Genomic DNA, 16954 nt, shown 5'->3' on the forward strand with positions numbered 1-16954 from the left:
GTGCTCCACTTCAAATGTTATTTAATAAAAGCTTCAAAGGTTTGTTCCTCTGGAAATACTTTTTTTAATGCAAAACTGGAATAGGAATAACTGTGGGAATGTTAAGCAAGAGGTATTAAACATTAAGTATTAAGAGGTGAATTGGAGCAATGTTTTGAGAGCGCAATTCTAATCTGTAGGTCTGCTGGCTGGGGCAGGGCTAGATTTGACAGAAGGGTCTCCTCATCGTAGAAGACCCCAGTATGCCCACAAGAAGCTCCTTATTCCAGCAGACACAGGATGGGTGTGTGTGTAGTGGACCCCCTGCATCCAAAACTCCTTCATTCTCCACAAGAAGTCCCAGGACTGAGTCTATCAAACCAGTTTCCCTCACGCACAAACTCAGCCTAACCTACCTCACAGGGTTGTTGAAAAGGTAAAATGGGCAGGGGGAGAACTATTGACATCACCTCAAGCTCCTTGGAGATTTTAAATGTTAACAAAATAGACATCAGCAGCAAGGAACAGCCCCAGAAAGACAGGAAATGCTCTCAGACCCTGGGGAATTATTCAGCACACAATGCGATCAAAACACGGCTCAAGGAAAAGTGTGGATGATAACCTTTATTGTATAGTAGCATTTGCAGAACATAACTTGTAGGAAGTACCTTCTCTCAGGCAAAAACTACCAGAGGAAAGATGTGTATTGGTTGGTAAGATGAAAGGAAGGGATTTTAAGGACTAGAAAAATGAAGGAAGCAGAAAAAGTGCACTAAAGGGGAGAGAGAAACAGTTCTTTAGGACCCCAGGAGTTCCTATAGTCTGGGGCCCAAGGAACTCACACATCAATCAAAATTTGGATTGGCTAAAAACATTGGAAGGCAGTGGCGGCCAGGTTGACTTATTCCTTTATAATTTTATACCTCAGTTGGGCTTTACTCAGACTTTGGCTGTTTGGATTCTCCTTTGCTAATGAAAGTTATTCTGACAATGATTTGTAATTTAATTGGATTCTGCTTTCTACATGTATCCTATTACAGATAATGTATTTGACACACACATCTTATCATATCACATATATCATATGTGCATACACACACACACACAGAGAGAGAAATAAATAATTTAATCCAGTCCCAAGTTCATTAATTAGATTCTAGGAAGAAAGAAAACACTAGGCATCTATTCGAAACACACCAATTTATTATGAGCACTTATATTGTATTGACCATAACAGCAATCTAGGATCCAATATTAGCTATCTGCAACGAACCTTCGACTCTAAAGACTTAGTATATAATGAATTTCCTGAGATTGTAAAGGACTCGTGGTCATCTTATATCAGCCATCATCTCTGTTGGGGCTTGTTTCCTATTGTGGCGCTAAGATCAATCAGTGCTTGCCTAGTGATGTCTTCTTTACAGTCTGATGAACATAGGCAGCAAACCAATGCACACTTATTTCAGAGTAAACCCCATTTAAAACAGTGAGAGTTACTTCTAAGTAAACATGCATAGATAGGATTGCACTGTTTGTCATTACTTTTGCTGGATCAGAGGAGAACCTTCCTATCTGTGAAAAATGACTTTTGATTTAGAAAAAAAGCAGGCACACCATCCAGTGTAATAAAATAAAATACAGAGCATGTTTATTGTTCTATGAAGCCCTTCGCAGAATGGAAAGTCGAGTTCAACTTCATCCTCTGTCATATAACGTTCTCTGCATCATTCTCAAAGTAAGCGACTTTGGCTCCTTGTGAAACGAATTTGACATTTTCCACTTCACCACCACCATTTCTAGGTTTCTGAAAGTGGATCGCAATCATATCTTGTACACTTTCATCATCATCATCATCTTCTGCCTTGATTCCTGTTAGCAGTATGGTTCTCCTGGAAATCCCTGAATATATCTGACAAAAGAAAAACACACCACATCTTGTGACTACAAATTTATTTAAGGAATATATAAATTGGTGGAGTGAAAATACTGGTATTAGAAGGTCATGTGTTCCTTCCTTCCTTCCTTTTTTTTTTTTTTTTTTTGATGTTTTAAAACAAACTATAAACCTGTACTTTTGGCTACAATCCTAACCATGTCTGCTCAGAAGTCAGTCCCATTTAATCCCACTTATGCAGGCAAAACCTTTAGGCTTTAGTCCTTAAGAGCCAAGATAGTCACTTTAGATGCTCTTTGCTCTAAGCATCCTTTCATATGTTTTAAAATGTAAGTAGTGCCTCTGTGGGAGTGTTTATTTAGTAGGTTTAACCCTCCCCCCTCCACCTGCTTTGGTCCAGACAAAAATCATTCTTCTGAAGCTATTTGGACTGGGAGGCAAGTACCCATTGATGCAAAAAATAATAATAAATTCTTTTGTCTTTTTTGAGTGCTGCAAGTAATGCCTGTGTCTAACTTTAAAGGTAAACCAATTGTTGTCCTGTAGGGTTGCTAAGTAGCCAGAATAAAATGTACTTACACATTTTGGCTGCTTGTTAAAAATGGCAACCTAATTCTGTTAGGAAAAATCAAGTGGGGCCTCGGTGAAATCACTAAAAGCAGAAGAGAAAAAAAAATGTGCCAGCCCAAGAATCATGAAAGTGCCTTTTAGGTTCTGGATGGCGTGTCATATATACTTCCTTATATTCGCACATGTGATGTTGAGGATCTCAAACATGGCGTGGCAACGTTGCTAAAATCCAAGGGTCTCAAACCTATGCTTTGTTTCTCAGAACGCTTCTAAGCTCTTAATTCTCACTCCCCATTACTTGACACCACAGCCTCTTTGTGTTAAGTTCTGTGAAGAAAAGGATTCTCTGGAAAGTGAGACAAGTAGGCTTTAACTATTATGATTATAATTACAAATCACAGTTACCTGGAAGTAAGTGCCACTGAACTGAGTAGGACTTACTTGCCAGTAAAGACTGGGATCGTGGCACAATACTTGCAATGCTTGCAAGTCTCCGTTCATTTACTAACTGCAATCAGCCCCATGGGTATGATCCATTTACCTGAAATCTATTCAGAGTCTTCTCTATGATAGGAGAAACCAGGACAAAATGAGTCCTTTCACCTGTACGGAAAGGGCATTTTCCATATCTCACAATGTTGTTAGCAGCTAGGAGAGAAAAACAGTAGAAATGTAATGAAGAAATACAGTTTATCCCAAGTACTGAACTTCAGGGGGAGGGGGAGAAAACCCTATTGTTTTCATACAGAATAAAATCCCAAATTAATATTTTAATATGTACTTTAATTGGGCAATTGTTTATTTGTACGGAACCAGTATTGGTGACTAATATTGTAACCCTATGTATATTTACCTGGGATTGAGCATACGAAGACTGTAAGGTAAACATAATGATTAAATGTCCCATTACGAGGCACCATTAGCGAACTCTTAGTCATGTCTACTCAAAAGTAGGCCCCTAAATTCAATGGGACTTCATCTTAGGTTCAGTGTGAATACGACTGCAGCCTGAAATCAGAAGGAACAAGGGTAGCCAGAGAGTGATGCTACACTAACAGTTGTGTAGAATAACAAATATCATGAAGATATTCAGGGACAAGCGATAACTGCTGACATTCCTGCTTCTACACCATTATTAAAGATGCAGGAGCACTTATCTCCATATATTATTTGGCCACCCTGCTAGGAAATATGCCCAAGAAGGACACAACAATTCATACAGCGCTCTATAAACACACCAAGACTTACTTCTGAGTGAACATATATCTTTTTATTATTCATTTCTAACAGTTTCTAGCATATCTGGGGTATAAACACCCCCCCCTTGTTTACAGTGATATAAAAACCAAGCATAATTTTTACATGTTACAGATAGGTAGCCGTGTTGGTCTGCCATAGTCAAAGCAAAATAAAAAAAATCCTTCCAGTAGCACCTTAAAGACCAACTAAGTTAGTTCTTGGTATGAGCTTTCGTGTGCATGCACACTTCTTCAGATACACTGAAACAGAAGTCACCAGACCCTTCTATATAGTGAGAAGGTGGGGAGGGGTATTACTCAGAAGGGTGGTGGGAGTGGGTGATTGGCAGATAGCTGTGATGAGCCTGTTGACGACTCTTAACGACTGCAATAGGTCTTACAGGAAAAAGCAAGGGTTGAGAAGGTGAAAAATGGCTTTGTCATGTATAATGAGATAAGAATCCAATGTCTTTGTTCAGACCAGGTCTCTCCATGGTTTTAAGTTTGGTAATAAGTTGCAATTCAGCAGCTTCTCTTTCCAGTCTATTTCTGAAATTCCTTTGTAATAGAACAGCTACTTTGAGATCTTGTACAGAATGTCCTGGGAGATTGAAATTGCTCATCTATTTAATTGCTCGACTATTTAATTGCTCATCGTCTAACATTGTGTATGCCATCAAATGCCAACAGTGTCCTTCAGCTCTCTATATTGGACAAACAGGCCAAACCTTACGCCAAAGAATAAACGGACATAAATCTGACATCAGGAATCACAAGACAGAGAAACCAGTAGGAGAACACTTCAATCTCCCAGGACATTCTATACAAGATCTCAAAGTAGCTGTTCTATTACAAAGGAATTTCAAAAATAGACTGGAAAGAGAAGCTGCTGAATTGCAACTTATTACCAAACTTAAAACCATGGAGAGACCTGGTCTGAACAAAGACATTGGATTCTTATCTCATTATACATGTCAAAGCCATTTTTCACCTTCTCAACCCTTGCTTTTTCCTGTAAGACCTATTGCAGTCGTTAAGAGTCGTCAACAGGCTCATCACAGCTATCTGCCAATCACTCATTCCCACCACCCTTCTGAGTAATACCCCTCCCCACCTTCTCACTATATAGAAGGGTCTGGTGACTTCTGTTTCAGTGTATCTGAAGAAGTGTGCATGCACACAAAAGCTCATACCAAGAACTAACTTAGTTGGTCTTTAAGGTGCTACTGGAAGGAATTTTTTTATTTCATTTTTTACATGGTTACTGCTAGGGCAGAGGTTAAAAATGTGTACAGCTGCACTACTGAATAAGAAAGATGTAAAATGGAATGCACATCTGCTTTTTCTTTTCTAGGATGAATAAAAAACATTCACCAGTGCAGAAGAATGTGGTTTGGAACTGAATGCATTTCAGGTAACATTGCTAGATATCCTTTTTATTCTTAAGGCTGCAATTCTATATGAATGTGGTAGGGAATATCAGTTGAACTAAATAGGGCTACTTCTAAGTAATCCTGCAATAGGCTGTGTTATAAGTCTACCAGTGGGGGGACACAGGAGATAGTACTTGGTGTCAATTCATCTTAGATCAGTTTTGCAACAATCAAATGATGCTCAAATCTGCAGTCAACTGAACAATGTCGAAGTAAAAGCAATGCACTTAAAAGGGGATCAGATTTTGTAAAGTTAACTTGCACAATGCTTCAGAAATCACCTATTGGCTGGAGAAATGTAACGAGGGCCATCTGGGACTGCTGGTCATAGGTCACATTCTGCACTTCTCCTCCCAGTTTAGCTTTGTACAAATTCAGTTCCAACTTATCTCTCATCCATTCCGGAGGGATGTTTAGGTATGGGATGTTAGAAACATTAACCTGCTTTCGAGAGATCTTAGCATGTAGCTGCAAAACAATCCAAAATTACAGGTGTGAAATAAAATCCAGAACTGTAGCCATGTTCATTTATAGCAGCAAAAAGGCCAAAACATATCATGACCATAGCATGGGTTTCATTGGCAAGAACACACTCCCTATCAGCTACATTATGAGTGGCAGAAGGTTGCAGAACTTATACTTGTTACCAAACATCATTGTGACTATCAGGCGTTAAATACATTTCTCACATATCAAGCTAAGAAGGCTGTAAGTAAATAGGTCCAATATTTTGCTTCACTAGAGTATTACTATGCAAAAAAATATGTTAAAAGATTTGGGCTGTAATCCTATATTTGCTTCTGTGTGAGTAAGTAACATTGAACTCAATTGTGATTACTTCTGAGCAGTCATATACAGGTCTGCAATGTATATGATACAACCTGATTCTGTGGAAAATTTACTCAAAAGCAAGTCCTGAGAAATGTGCAGAGAAAAAAAATGAAAATTCACTGGGATTTTTTTTAAAAAACACATTTTACAATTCCCATTTAAAAAACAGAAAGGGGGGGGGAACCAGACATTTCTCATTAATGTTCCTGTTTTCCTCAGGCCTTCATATTTCTGAAAGTCCAAGTTCAAAAAGATTTACCCCTTAGTAACTGTATAGAATTGCAACCACTAACAAAACTTTTGTTTCAGAGTTCAACTCACCAACACATAACACTTAAAAACCACGGTCACTGACTTACCTCAAATGTTACTCCCCTCTCCAGGATAACAGGCAAAGCTTTCATAGCTATCATCTTACTTTCAAAGTTCACATTATGGCAGTGTTTTTGGATCAGTCCCTGGGCAACTGAAGGATAACATGTTAATAGCTTTCCATGACCAAGTATAAAACTAAGGAACAAATTCATACATAAAAATTGGCCATATATACATTTGGTTTTAAAAGCTCACGGGAGTCAAGAAATCAAAAATTGTGAGGAATTAGCTTGCACTATGCCACAGAAGTTTGTGTGAAAGGCAGGGCTGGCTATGGGTCATATCCAACCCCTAAGGAGATTTTCTGCCCCACCCACCCCCCTCTGCAAAATATATCATTTAAACAATTATTAAATAATTATTGACTCCTCCTGTTGGTCCCTAGCTGAGATGCCATGATGTCAAAAGGTGAATGTAATCCGTTCCAGATTCCCGTTTGACAACCAAGGCGTGGCTTCTGACTGGCTGCAGGAGCTTCCGAAAAACATTTGAAAACCGGAACACTTACTTCCATGTATTTGGGAGCCAAAACTTTCCAAAACAGAGGCGTCTGGGAACCGAGGTTTGACTGTACTGATTTTAAATAATTTTACAGACCACTTTATAGGTCAATGCTTTTTTATCTGGTTCTGACATAAAGCTTAGCCATTACACTATGAATATCCTGCTGGCCCTATAAAGAAGAGTGAAGCAGCTGCCTAAGGTGGCAGATTTGGGGCACCATTAAATGGCATCCAAGTGTCGGTTACTGTTATATCTTCACAGCAGGGTCATGTGGTCAGTTTGCTCAATGTCTTGGCCCGGACTTGGCTGACATAAAGGAAGAAATAAGTAGCAGACTGGTAACATATTAATTAGTCCTAAGCTTTTCCTGCCAGAAGAATGAAAGTGCTTGCTTAATCCAAAAATTTTTTAGCATTCATATATATGAATGCACATTTCCTACCACATTCCTCTTCAAACGTGATGAGAGCTTCTCCTTGGCTTAGCCTGAATGGGATTTTTGTCGCTATGTGAAAAAGACAGGTTATGTTCATATACATGCTCTCATCCTTGATATTCTCCAGCCGCATAAACTTCATCTTCTTCTCAGGTATGTCGTTTTTGAGCTGGCATTTTAGAAACCAAACAGAAGATGACAAGATAAAAACAATTTATGACGTTGTTCCTAAAAACACAGCAAAACCCAAAATCCTATACTTATTGGATGAAAGGTTTCACTAGGCGTGTAGGCCCCATAGTGCCTGCTTGTTCAGCCTCAACTAGAGCCAGGGCTTTTTCGGCTGTGGCTCCAATCTGGTGGAACACTCCGTCACAAGAGACTAGGGCCCTGCGGGACTTGACATCTTTCCTGCAAGGGCCTGCAAGACAGAGTTGTTCCACCAGGCCTTTGGCCAGGGCACAGCCTGACTCCCTCCTTCAGCAATCTTCGCGGAGCTCTGGCCCAATGGTTGCCATTGGTTTGATTTGAATTAATTTTATAATGAATGATTTTAGAGTGTTGTGTTGTGTTGTGTTGTACTGTTGTACTGTTTTATTGTTGTTAGCCGCCCTGAGCCCGGCTTCAGCTGGGAAGGGCGGGATATAAATAAAATTTATTATTATTATTATTATTCCTAAAGTTTCTAACAGGACCGGGAAACATTGGCCAGTGGCTAGTCTTGTTCAGCTTGCAGGCTTCCAATAGGTATCTGCTTGGTCACTTTGCAAAAAGGATGCTGAGCTAGATAACCCTTTGGTCTGATATAGCTGGGCTCTTTTGCTCACTGGCCACACTTGTACAATGCACTGGTAAAAAGTTAGGCAATTTTAAGTACATAAGTAGTAATTGTTCCTAACGAAGTTGCAAGGGGGGGGAGTAATGAGGGTGTAGTAAACTTGTAGTAAACTACAAATTCAGAAATACAAGGAGGAGTTGCAAAGCCTGCCCAAGGAAGCAGGAAAAATTGAAATCGGAATAGTTTAAAATATTGTCCCTTATGCCTTAGCAGCCCAGTTCCAGCAACATCTCACCCACAGTCCTGAATACAACTACGTCCCTTTGGAGGTTAAACAATGAAATATAAGTATTACCCGATATCTCTGTGCAAGCTCTCCACATTTGGCTTTCTCTTCTGCAAGCCTAGCTTTAAGGATCTGAATTTCCCTTTTCAGCTCAGTATTCTTTGAATTTATTAAGGAAAGTTCTTCCTGCAGAATGTGAGAGAAGATTTAAATATCTGTCAGTGGGAGGTAGCTGATGCTGGGAGGTAGAAATGGTTTTTCAAAGGTAATCGTTTTACTGAATGCCAACAACAACCAAGCAGTTAGAGTAAGCAAAATATTGCTTAGTATTTACTATAAAAGTTTCCCTTGATTTAATTTCCTAGACTCTTGTCCACCCCCAAGAATAGGTCCGAACGCAGCCTCCCCTATCTGGTGCCTTCCAGATGTTTTGAACTACAAGCCTCATAACCTCTGACCATTCATTGTGCTGGATGGGGCTGATAAGAATTGTAGCCAACCACATCTGGATTGTACCAAGACAGAGAAGACTGCTCTAGCCCAAACAGACAAACCTTGATTATATTTAAACTTTAGGAAACCAAGCACTACAGAGGCTGGCTGTTCCAAATTAACACTATAGAGGCCTTTTAAATGTCATAGTCAGATATTACAATTGTTTCTGTTGCTGCTCTACAGAACCCATGTGGAAGCACTTCCAGCAATGTCCACATGGTGGCCATAATGTATGAATGGGTCGTAATATCCCTGTTGCTTGATTTTTGCTGTATTTAGTTGTTCTGTCCTTGTTAAAAATAGTTTGTGTCTCAATCAAAAAGTATTCCAGCGCACAACAAACACTCAGATCTTAATGAGAGTGAAAATGTTACTCCCAAATCTTTTTCTTTTCGTTTTCTTTTTAATCTAGATCTTGATTAGCTCTCAAATCTGTTTAAATACCTCTCTTGGGACATGAACAAGAGTTTTACGAAGTTGAGTACAGTGGTACCTCAGATTGAAGAACACAAGAATGTGAAATAAAGGTCAGGAGCACTCCTTGGAACATGCAAAGAGAAGATAAGGAAAATGGCCTGGGCGGAAGCATGTATGGGCGGTGCCTGCCTTAAACAGATTATATAGAATTTGCTATGCAAGCTAGGCAAGTGCATATGTTCAGAGAGGGTGGGGTCAGGGACCAATGAACAAGGGCTAACAGGGCGAATGAGTTGAATTGTGCATTATGGCGGATAAGGAAAGGGATGACGATGTATGGGGTGATGAGAAGGGTATAAAAATGGCTTGCCAACATGCTGTAAGGCCTGCCAGCCTTTGGAAGTGATTCCGCTGGCTGCCTCTGCGCAGAGTTGAATAAACTCTTTCTCTGTGAAACCTTATCCTGGTGTTCATTGACTCCTCTATCATCTCACCCTGGGGCAACGCTCAGAAGGGGAAAAGGCTACAAGATTAAGAACTTAATTCGTTCTGGAGGTCCGTTCTTAACCTGAAACTGTTCTTAACCTGAGGTACCACTTTAGCTAATGGGGCCTCCTGCTGCTGCCACACCGCCGGAGCACAATTTCTGTTCTCATCCTGAAGCAAAGTTCTTAACTATTTCTGGGTTAGCAGAGTCTGTAACCTGAAGCATCTGTAACCTGAAGCATCTGTAACCCAAAGTACCACTGTACTCCTAAGCATGTGCAGAGTAACTTTCCTTCACTGCAAACTAGCCAGAACCAGCCCCCAAATGCTGGGCTTTCAAGCCACAGAAAGCTGCAGGATTGAGGCTCCCCATATCGACTATTTGGCTATTTGCTTAAAATAGTGGCAGTACAAATAGGCTCTCTCGTTACTTGATGGGAAGGGGCCAAAATGACGATGTGAGCAGCCGCCTCTATCTTTCACTCTGCTATATTTTGAATTTGTAACATTTGCTGCTGACCTGCTTTAATCCACAGCAGGAAGCACTCCCCACTGCAACATTTTGTCTAACACTAACACCACCACCTCAGGATAGGGATGCAAAAACGCAGCTAACTAATACAAATCTATATTACCTGATGCTTCTCCTTCACCATCATTCTTTCCCTCAGTGCCTCGTTTTCCTGATCCTTTAGCTTTGTGAACTCCTCTTGGCAGCGGGACCTCTTCTCATCAGCAGCAAGTTTTGAAAGAAGCGCTTCGGCCTTTTCCTTTTCAGCTTTGGCAACCTTCTCCTTTGCAATGCAAGAGAAGTCAAGACGGTTTCAGCGGAAGGCTTTGTAAACAAATGTGGTTGCTTGCCGCAGGCAGCAAAGGTGGGGAACCTCAGGTCTGGGGGGGCTGGGTCCCTCGTCCTCCAGGGCTCTCTATCCAGCCTTTGGCCATGGGCCATACCTGTCATAGGGCTCTGCTCTTCACCCTCCTTGAATGCTTTTGCCTGGCTGGAATATATTATTATAGTATTGTAATGACTCTTTGCTTGCCTAGAAGAAGAATGGAGGTGAATAGAACCCTCTGGCTTCTGTGGGGCTGGAATGTAGCCTGCTCTACAAAGGCAAGAGTCACACCTATTGCTCCGCCCATTTTTGCCCCAGGTCTTGCCCATTTTTGCTTACAGCTCCTCCCACCAGTGACATGCAGCCCCTGGCTCTTCACATGGAAATGAAACCCAACCCAAGGGCTGGAAAAGGGTTCCACATAGCCTATGCATTAGGTTCATGCTGCCATCTTTGAATGGCACAAAAACCTACAGAGATTTACCTCCCATTCTTGCCGTTCCCTTTCCGCCTCTGTGACACGCTGGTCTTCAACTTGGCCTTCCTCAGTAGTCTACAAAACAAAAGATAATCAGAACCAAATCTATCCATCCATTAAAGCAATAAGTCCGGTTTAATTCTCACTTCCATCCAGTGGGAGACACCTACAAATTAAAACTATAATCTTTATTTAATGGAACTGCACAAGGACCAGCGACAGAACTTACTTTGTCTTTTTCCTGTTCTCCAAGGTGCTTTGTTTCATTCCCAAGTGCGCCTGGAGGCTCACCATTCTCCATACTCTGTGAAACGGTACAAATACACAATTATACCCTCTGTAAATATCTGGGCTGCAAGCTTTAAGCTATTTAAATGGAACTGCATTGGCACTTCAAGAACTTACCTTTAATTTATCTGGTTCTTTAACATTCTCCGTCTCATTTACAAGTGCTCCTGTAATCTCACTTTCCTCCATATTCTACAAACACAGTCAGAAATACATATTATGGAAAAGGGTGGGGCAAACCTTAACCTTTTAACTAGAAGACTACTCAATAAAGGGATGCCTGTGTATTACAATGAATGCCAGAAGTTAAATAAATATTGTAGTTTGCTTCTGAAGAACCAATCCTAGACAATTCATTAGTGTATGTTCTTACTTCCTTGACATACATTGGGCATCCCATTCACTTTTTTTTTTTTTTGCTGCTGCATCATACTGATGTTAAGCTTGTGGTATACTAAGACTCCTAGATCCTTTCCATATGTATTACTGGCAATCCAGGTGTCCTCCATTTTATATCTGTGCAGCTGATTATTCTGGCCTAAGTGCAGAACCTTACATTAGTCACAACTGAAATTCATTTTGTTAGTTCGAGCTCAGTTCTCCAATCTGTTAAGGTTATATTCAAACCTGATTTTGTCTTCAACAGTAATGGCAAACCCTCCAAGTTTGATGTCATCTGCAAATTTGATAAGCATCCCCTCAATACCATTCATCCAAGTCATTTATAAAGGTGCTGAGAAACAATGGGCCCAGAACAGAACCCAGCAGCACCCTGGTCATCTAAAAAAGAACATTAAAAACTACCTTTTCCCTGACACAATTTTTACTTCGTTATGCACTTTTCTGACAAAATAACCTTCAGTGGACATTTTTCTTATAGTAGCCCTAATTCAGGATATCTTAAGTACTGAATTCATACTGAAAAGCTCTTATCCACATGAGACCAACACAGATTAGTGACACAAATCTGCTGAGAAAAGACCTTCTCTATATTCATTAATAGATTTTCATTCAATATGAATCATTAAAACCTAGACAGGAAAAGTTCATGAGGTAATCTGTCTGTTGCCTTGTAAGTAACGGTTAAGGACATTCAGAATAATTTCCAAAGCTCTGTCCAGCCTTTTTCAAAACACCTTCCACTACTACATGACACTTAAGCAAACATTTGTTTTAGAATAAATGTAAAGAATATGAGGAGAGACTACATCTGAAAATAAAACTTTTTAAATAGCAAGGATGATGACATCATCAGTGCATATTCATAGTGCAATTGTCATTTGAGCAGGTCTGACGTGTTAAATCCACTGGAACATGAAGTTTATTTTAACAAGACACATCCTATCGGAATATTTAATAGCAATTCAGTCAAAGCACCTGATATTCTTTACCAGTCACATTTGTTTATGTTCCCATACCACAGAGCTATGTTGTGTTTATTTATTTATTAATCCAATATAAGTTCCACCTTTCACTAACAATAACGATATTAAAAAATACAAAAACAGATATGAAAAAGTTAATAAATAAAAACAGGCGCCGTTAGCAGTTACCGTAGCAACCAGTTTCCCTTCCTACCAACAGAGTTGTGATTAATCTGCACTGGTTTGCATTTATTTGTTGCTGTTTTTTAAAAAATCATCCAATAAGAAATCAGCATGACTGAAGACAAATCGCTGAAGGCTCATCTACAGAAGGCCTTCAGCTCCCTGTGAAAGACCAACAAAAGGAATAAACAGGCCTCCTTAGGTGGGGAGTCCTGGAGTTTAGAGACTCCTTAGCTTGCAAGATGGCTAACTTGCAACAATCAATCTAGCTAGCTGCTTCACATGCAACCTGGGTCAATATGAGATTTGCAGACTGTAAATGTACATGTACTTACATAGCTATTAGACAGAGTGGCTAAAAATCAATGATTTTTTTTATTTAAATTGGATTACTGATGTAGCCACAGAGGACTCCTCCATGTGAGGGGAGAATCATGCATATTTTTATTTTGTACACCCATGGGAATTAGTGATCCACTCAGTTGAGCCTGAGGTGAATTCCAGCCATACAGCTAATTGGATGGCGAAAGAGCTAGGCAGTTGCAGGTTGGAAAGTGTTTCAGAGGAGCCGCCTTTACCAAAATATATACCGTATCTGCCAAAGCAAGACTTTCATTGGGAATGCGCCGTACATGAAGAAAATCCAAATACTGAACAAGGTAACAGAAATTCTGCTCCCTGAATAATACCAATTCTGCAACCCGAATAAATTGTGCAGATGTGTGTCAGAGAGCTTATTCTGCATAAATGATTTACAATGCAGCTTAAAGCTTTCAAATAAATATTGTTCTGTGTAAACAGCCCCTTCACATGGCTAATAAAAGTGTGGCCAGCAGTAGGAGTGTGGTGATGGCATGGCTGGTGTGGGTAGGGCAACATAAAAAAAAACCCCAAACTCCCCTCACATATGAATTTAACATATGAGATGCTTGAGTGAAGCCCTCTAATATAGGAGGCAATATCTCATCATCATCTGAAGGGTAGTTTTTAGAATGCGATATTGTATTGTGCTTTTACAATTTTTTGTTGGGAGCTGCCCAGAGTGGCTGGGACCACCCAGTCAGATGGGCGGCATATAAATAATAAATTATCATCATCATCATCAAGTCACTTTTCTTGTTTTTGTCTGAATTGCATAAACTTTTAATTCTATGACTATATTGTCACTGCCAACCCTGAAACCTTTAGGTAGGTGATTTTGGAAGGCAAGTCGTTCTCTCCATTTTGTTTTCCTGCAGCAATAACACCTTCCTTTACATGGTTAATAATGATGATGAAAAAATAATAACAACAACAACAACATTTATACCCCGCCCATCTGGCAGGATTTCCCAAGCCACTCTTGTAAGCAAACCGAGATTACCGTAAAAACAACAACAGTACTATGTGTAGCAAAAAATAATTTTATAGTTACTGCAAAACCTTCCCAACTGTAGAAATTGAGAATACCGTGTGTCATTCCCGCGGGAAACAAATGTTTCAAGGTAATAATTCTTACTCATTACAGGACCTTTCCACGCTTGCACGCTTTTCCTGCCCCCCCCCCCGCTCAGCAGCGGAGGCGGCACTCCAGGATTGGGGGCCCCAGTCTGGGGATCCCCCCTCTCCCTCTTTTCTAGTCTCTACTGCAAAGCTCGGGAAGGGAGGAGAGATCAGTTGCTGGATTTGGATTCCACCTCACCAGCCAGGGTTGTGGATCAGCTGCGTTGCTTTCAAGCGCAGAAAGCGACCCCCCCCCCCCAAAAAAAGTTAAGACGAGTAAAATTAGAACAGGGAAATGCACTTGGAACCTCTCAAATTTTGAAGATATTTCCCGAGATCGACCAACAAAAAGCCGGAAGCACCCACCGTCCTGCTGCGAGAGGAAACCACTTTTAGTTTCGCTTTGTAAAAAAAGCAAACCACCACCAAGAGTTCCGCGAAGCGGGTTTGCTTGGTAGGGTTACAGGAAACAGGGCGCGATGGGGAGGGCGGGGGACAACGCGGCAGGCTCTTGTCCCAAAAGTTTCTCCTCGCACACAGACACACAACTTACAGGAGCTGAACTTTGCATCCCCAGCTGCAAAGGGAGGATCGCCAGGAAACGAAAGCAGAAAGCTGCAGCCCCTTGACTGGAAGTCACGTGCAGGGAGGGCGGGGATAAGTCGCGGAGGCGATGACTTTCGTATCAGAGGAAATGGGAGATTGGATTAGTGGTGGTTTTATTTCTCTACTGGTGGAGGTGTTAGCTGTTAGGTAGAGCATGGGAGATGGTCTCTCTCCTCGCCGCCCCCCCCCCCGACATTCACATAAGGAATGTGCTTACCTGACTTCCCATTATGCGATGTTCAAATACACAGAAGCACACTCAAATAGGATTATTAGCTTCTTAGGAATCCTTTCTTTGGCCCATGTGTAGAAAGGAATTCTCCCCACCACAGGAATGAGTCTCAAAGCTTTACTGCAGAACAAGAATTGATAAATGTGACAACACATTGCAAAAGAGCAATGGGGTTCGGTCCTTTATGCATAAACTTTTCTCTCTCTGTGGCCTCAGAGGAAGTTCCTAAGCTTGTGTATCATTGCAGAGCTGCTCTGTAACCGCTCCTGCTAAGGCTACTACCACCAGTCATCTCCAAAAAGCACCCCCAAGGCTTCTCAAGTTCCAGTTTCCTCCTGTGAGAGTTCTGCAGCTCACGTTTCCAGAAATGGAGAAATACCAGCCTTCTCGGACGCTTTTGCCATAGTGGAACCTTTTGTCTAAGGTAAGCCTCCCTTTACAGCATTTTAACTACAGTGCATTCAAACACAGCATTTTACGTACATTAAACTGAAAACTTTTAACACCCTCTCCCCTTCCCTAACAGAAATTCTACATAGGAATCTGCCTTATAGTAATACAAACCATTGGCTTCTGCCTTTATCATGTTTGATGATCTGAAGGCACACCAGGATGGATCTGGGTTTGGTCAGGGCTTGGATGAAATGATGACTGCCTGGGAACCACAAGGCCGTCGCCTTGGGTTCCATGATAGAAGACAATAAATTAAAAGAAGGTGTGGGCTGTGGTTGTTGTTTTTGTAATGACAGCATCATGTTACGAGGAGAAACTGTGTAGCTCAGTAGTTGAGCCCTTGCTTTTTGGGCTGATGATCCTAAATCCAAAGCTTGGCATCTCCAGTTTTTAAAAGTATCAGGTACTATGTGATGGGAAAGACCTTGCACACCTGAGACTTTGGTGAATTGCTGCCAATCAGAACAATCGGGCTAAGAGGGAGAGATTTCATGAATTGGGTGTTAAGCTTAATCAGACATCTGTGTGATACAGTGGTACCTCGGGTTACAGACACTTCAGGTTACATACGCTTCAGGTTACAGACTCCGCTAACCCAGAAATAGTACCTTGGGTTGAGAACTTTGCTTCAGGATGAGAACAGGAATCGTGCGGTGGCGGCACAGCGTCAGCGGGAGGCCCCATTAGCTAAAGTGGTACCTCAGGTTAAGAACAGTTTCAGGTTAAAAACGGACGTCCAGAACGAATTAAGTTCTTAACCCGAGGTACCATTGTATATCCATTTCAAATGCTACTTTGCATGGTAGAAAGGAGGAGTGCAAACTGGGCCTTTGTGTCTATAGAATTGTTCTTAAACCTGCTTCACAGTCAAGTAATCCAAAGTGGCCTCTACCTAGTAGCTGTTATATGTAAGCAGTCAGCTTCTCGTTGCATTGCATTATGCCCAGAAATGCTAACTCTGCGATCTTACATCCATCTACTGAAAAGTAAGCCCTATTGCGGTCAGTGGGTCTTACTCCCAGGTAAGCACGTATAGGATTGCAACCTAAGTAAGTATATTTAAAAAGTTTTTCAGGCTACAGGTCAGCAAACACCACTGAAACCAACAACTGAATCCCTCAATTCCAAGTTAACATTTCCAATTAAAAGGATCTCAGGTTGATAGCAAGACTTGGAAGATCTCCTCCTGAGACCCTAGAGACCCTAGATGCCAATCAGTAGAAAATGGAAGATGAACCAATAATCTGGCTAGGCATAAGGCAGCTTCCAAAAATAGAAAGATGCACCGTTAGTAGTTGTTGCACAGGATC

At 41.0% G+C, this 16954-nt stretch overlaps 1 protein-coding gene and 1 long non-coding RNA gene across 4 annotated transcripts; one reads left to right on the forward strand and one right to left on the reverse strand.

Moving 5' to 3' along the window:
- Positions 1 to 1164: 1164 nt before the first annotated feature.
- NMI (N-myc and STAT interactor) lies at positions 1165 to 14988 on the reverse strand. 3 transcript variants are annotated; one of them, XM_081873174.1, is made up of 11 exons: positions 14907 to 14988; positions 11442 to 11516; positions 11266 to 11340; positions 11043 to 11111; positions 10358 to 10516; positions 8394 to 8510; positions 7267 to 7429; positions 6305 to 6411; positions 5396 to 5582; positions 2985 to 3091; positions 1165 to 1888 (listed from the first exon to the last, which is right to left on the reverse strand). In XM_081873174.1, exons 1-11 carry the CDS (start codon positions 14922 to 14924, stop codon positions 1685 to 1687), a joined length of 1281 nt encoding a protein of 426 aa, XP_081729300.1. In that variant the 5' UTR covers positions 14925 to 14988; the 3' UTR covers positions 1165 to 1684. The 3 variants fall into 3 exon arrangements, with proteins under 3 accessions (XP_081729300.1, XP_081729301.1, XP_081729302.1); XM_081873175.1 differs by lacking the exon at positions 14907 to 14988 and adding an exon at positions 11952 to 12787; XM_081873176.1 differs by lacking the exon at positions 11442 to 11516 and having other exon boundaries at positions 14907 to 14973.
- On the forward strand, positions 12903 to 15616 carry LOC309349001. Its single transcript, XR_014159609.1, has 2 exons — positions 12903 to 13530; positions 15439 to 15616. It is a non-coding gene; the product is annotated as an uncharacterized lncRNA (long non-coding RNA).
- The last annotated feature ends 1338 nt before the right edge of the window (positions 15617 to 16954 follow it).

This window comes from Podarcis erhardii (genome assembly GCF_964252035.2).
Source record: "Podarcis erhardii genome assembly, chromosome: 1".
NCBI lineage: Eukaryota > Metazoa > Chordata > Lepidosauria > Squamata > Lacertidae > Podarcis > Podarcis erhardii.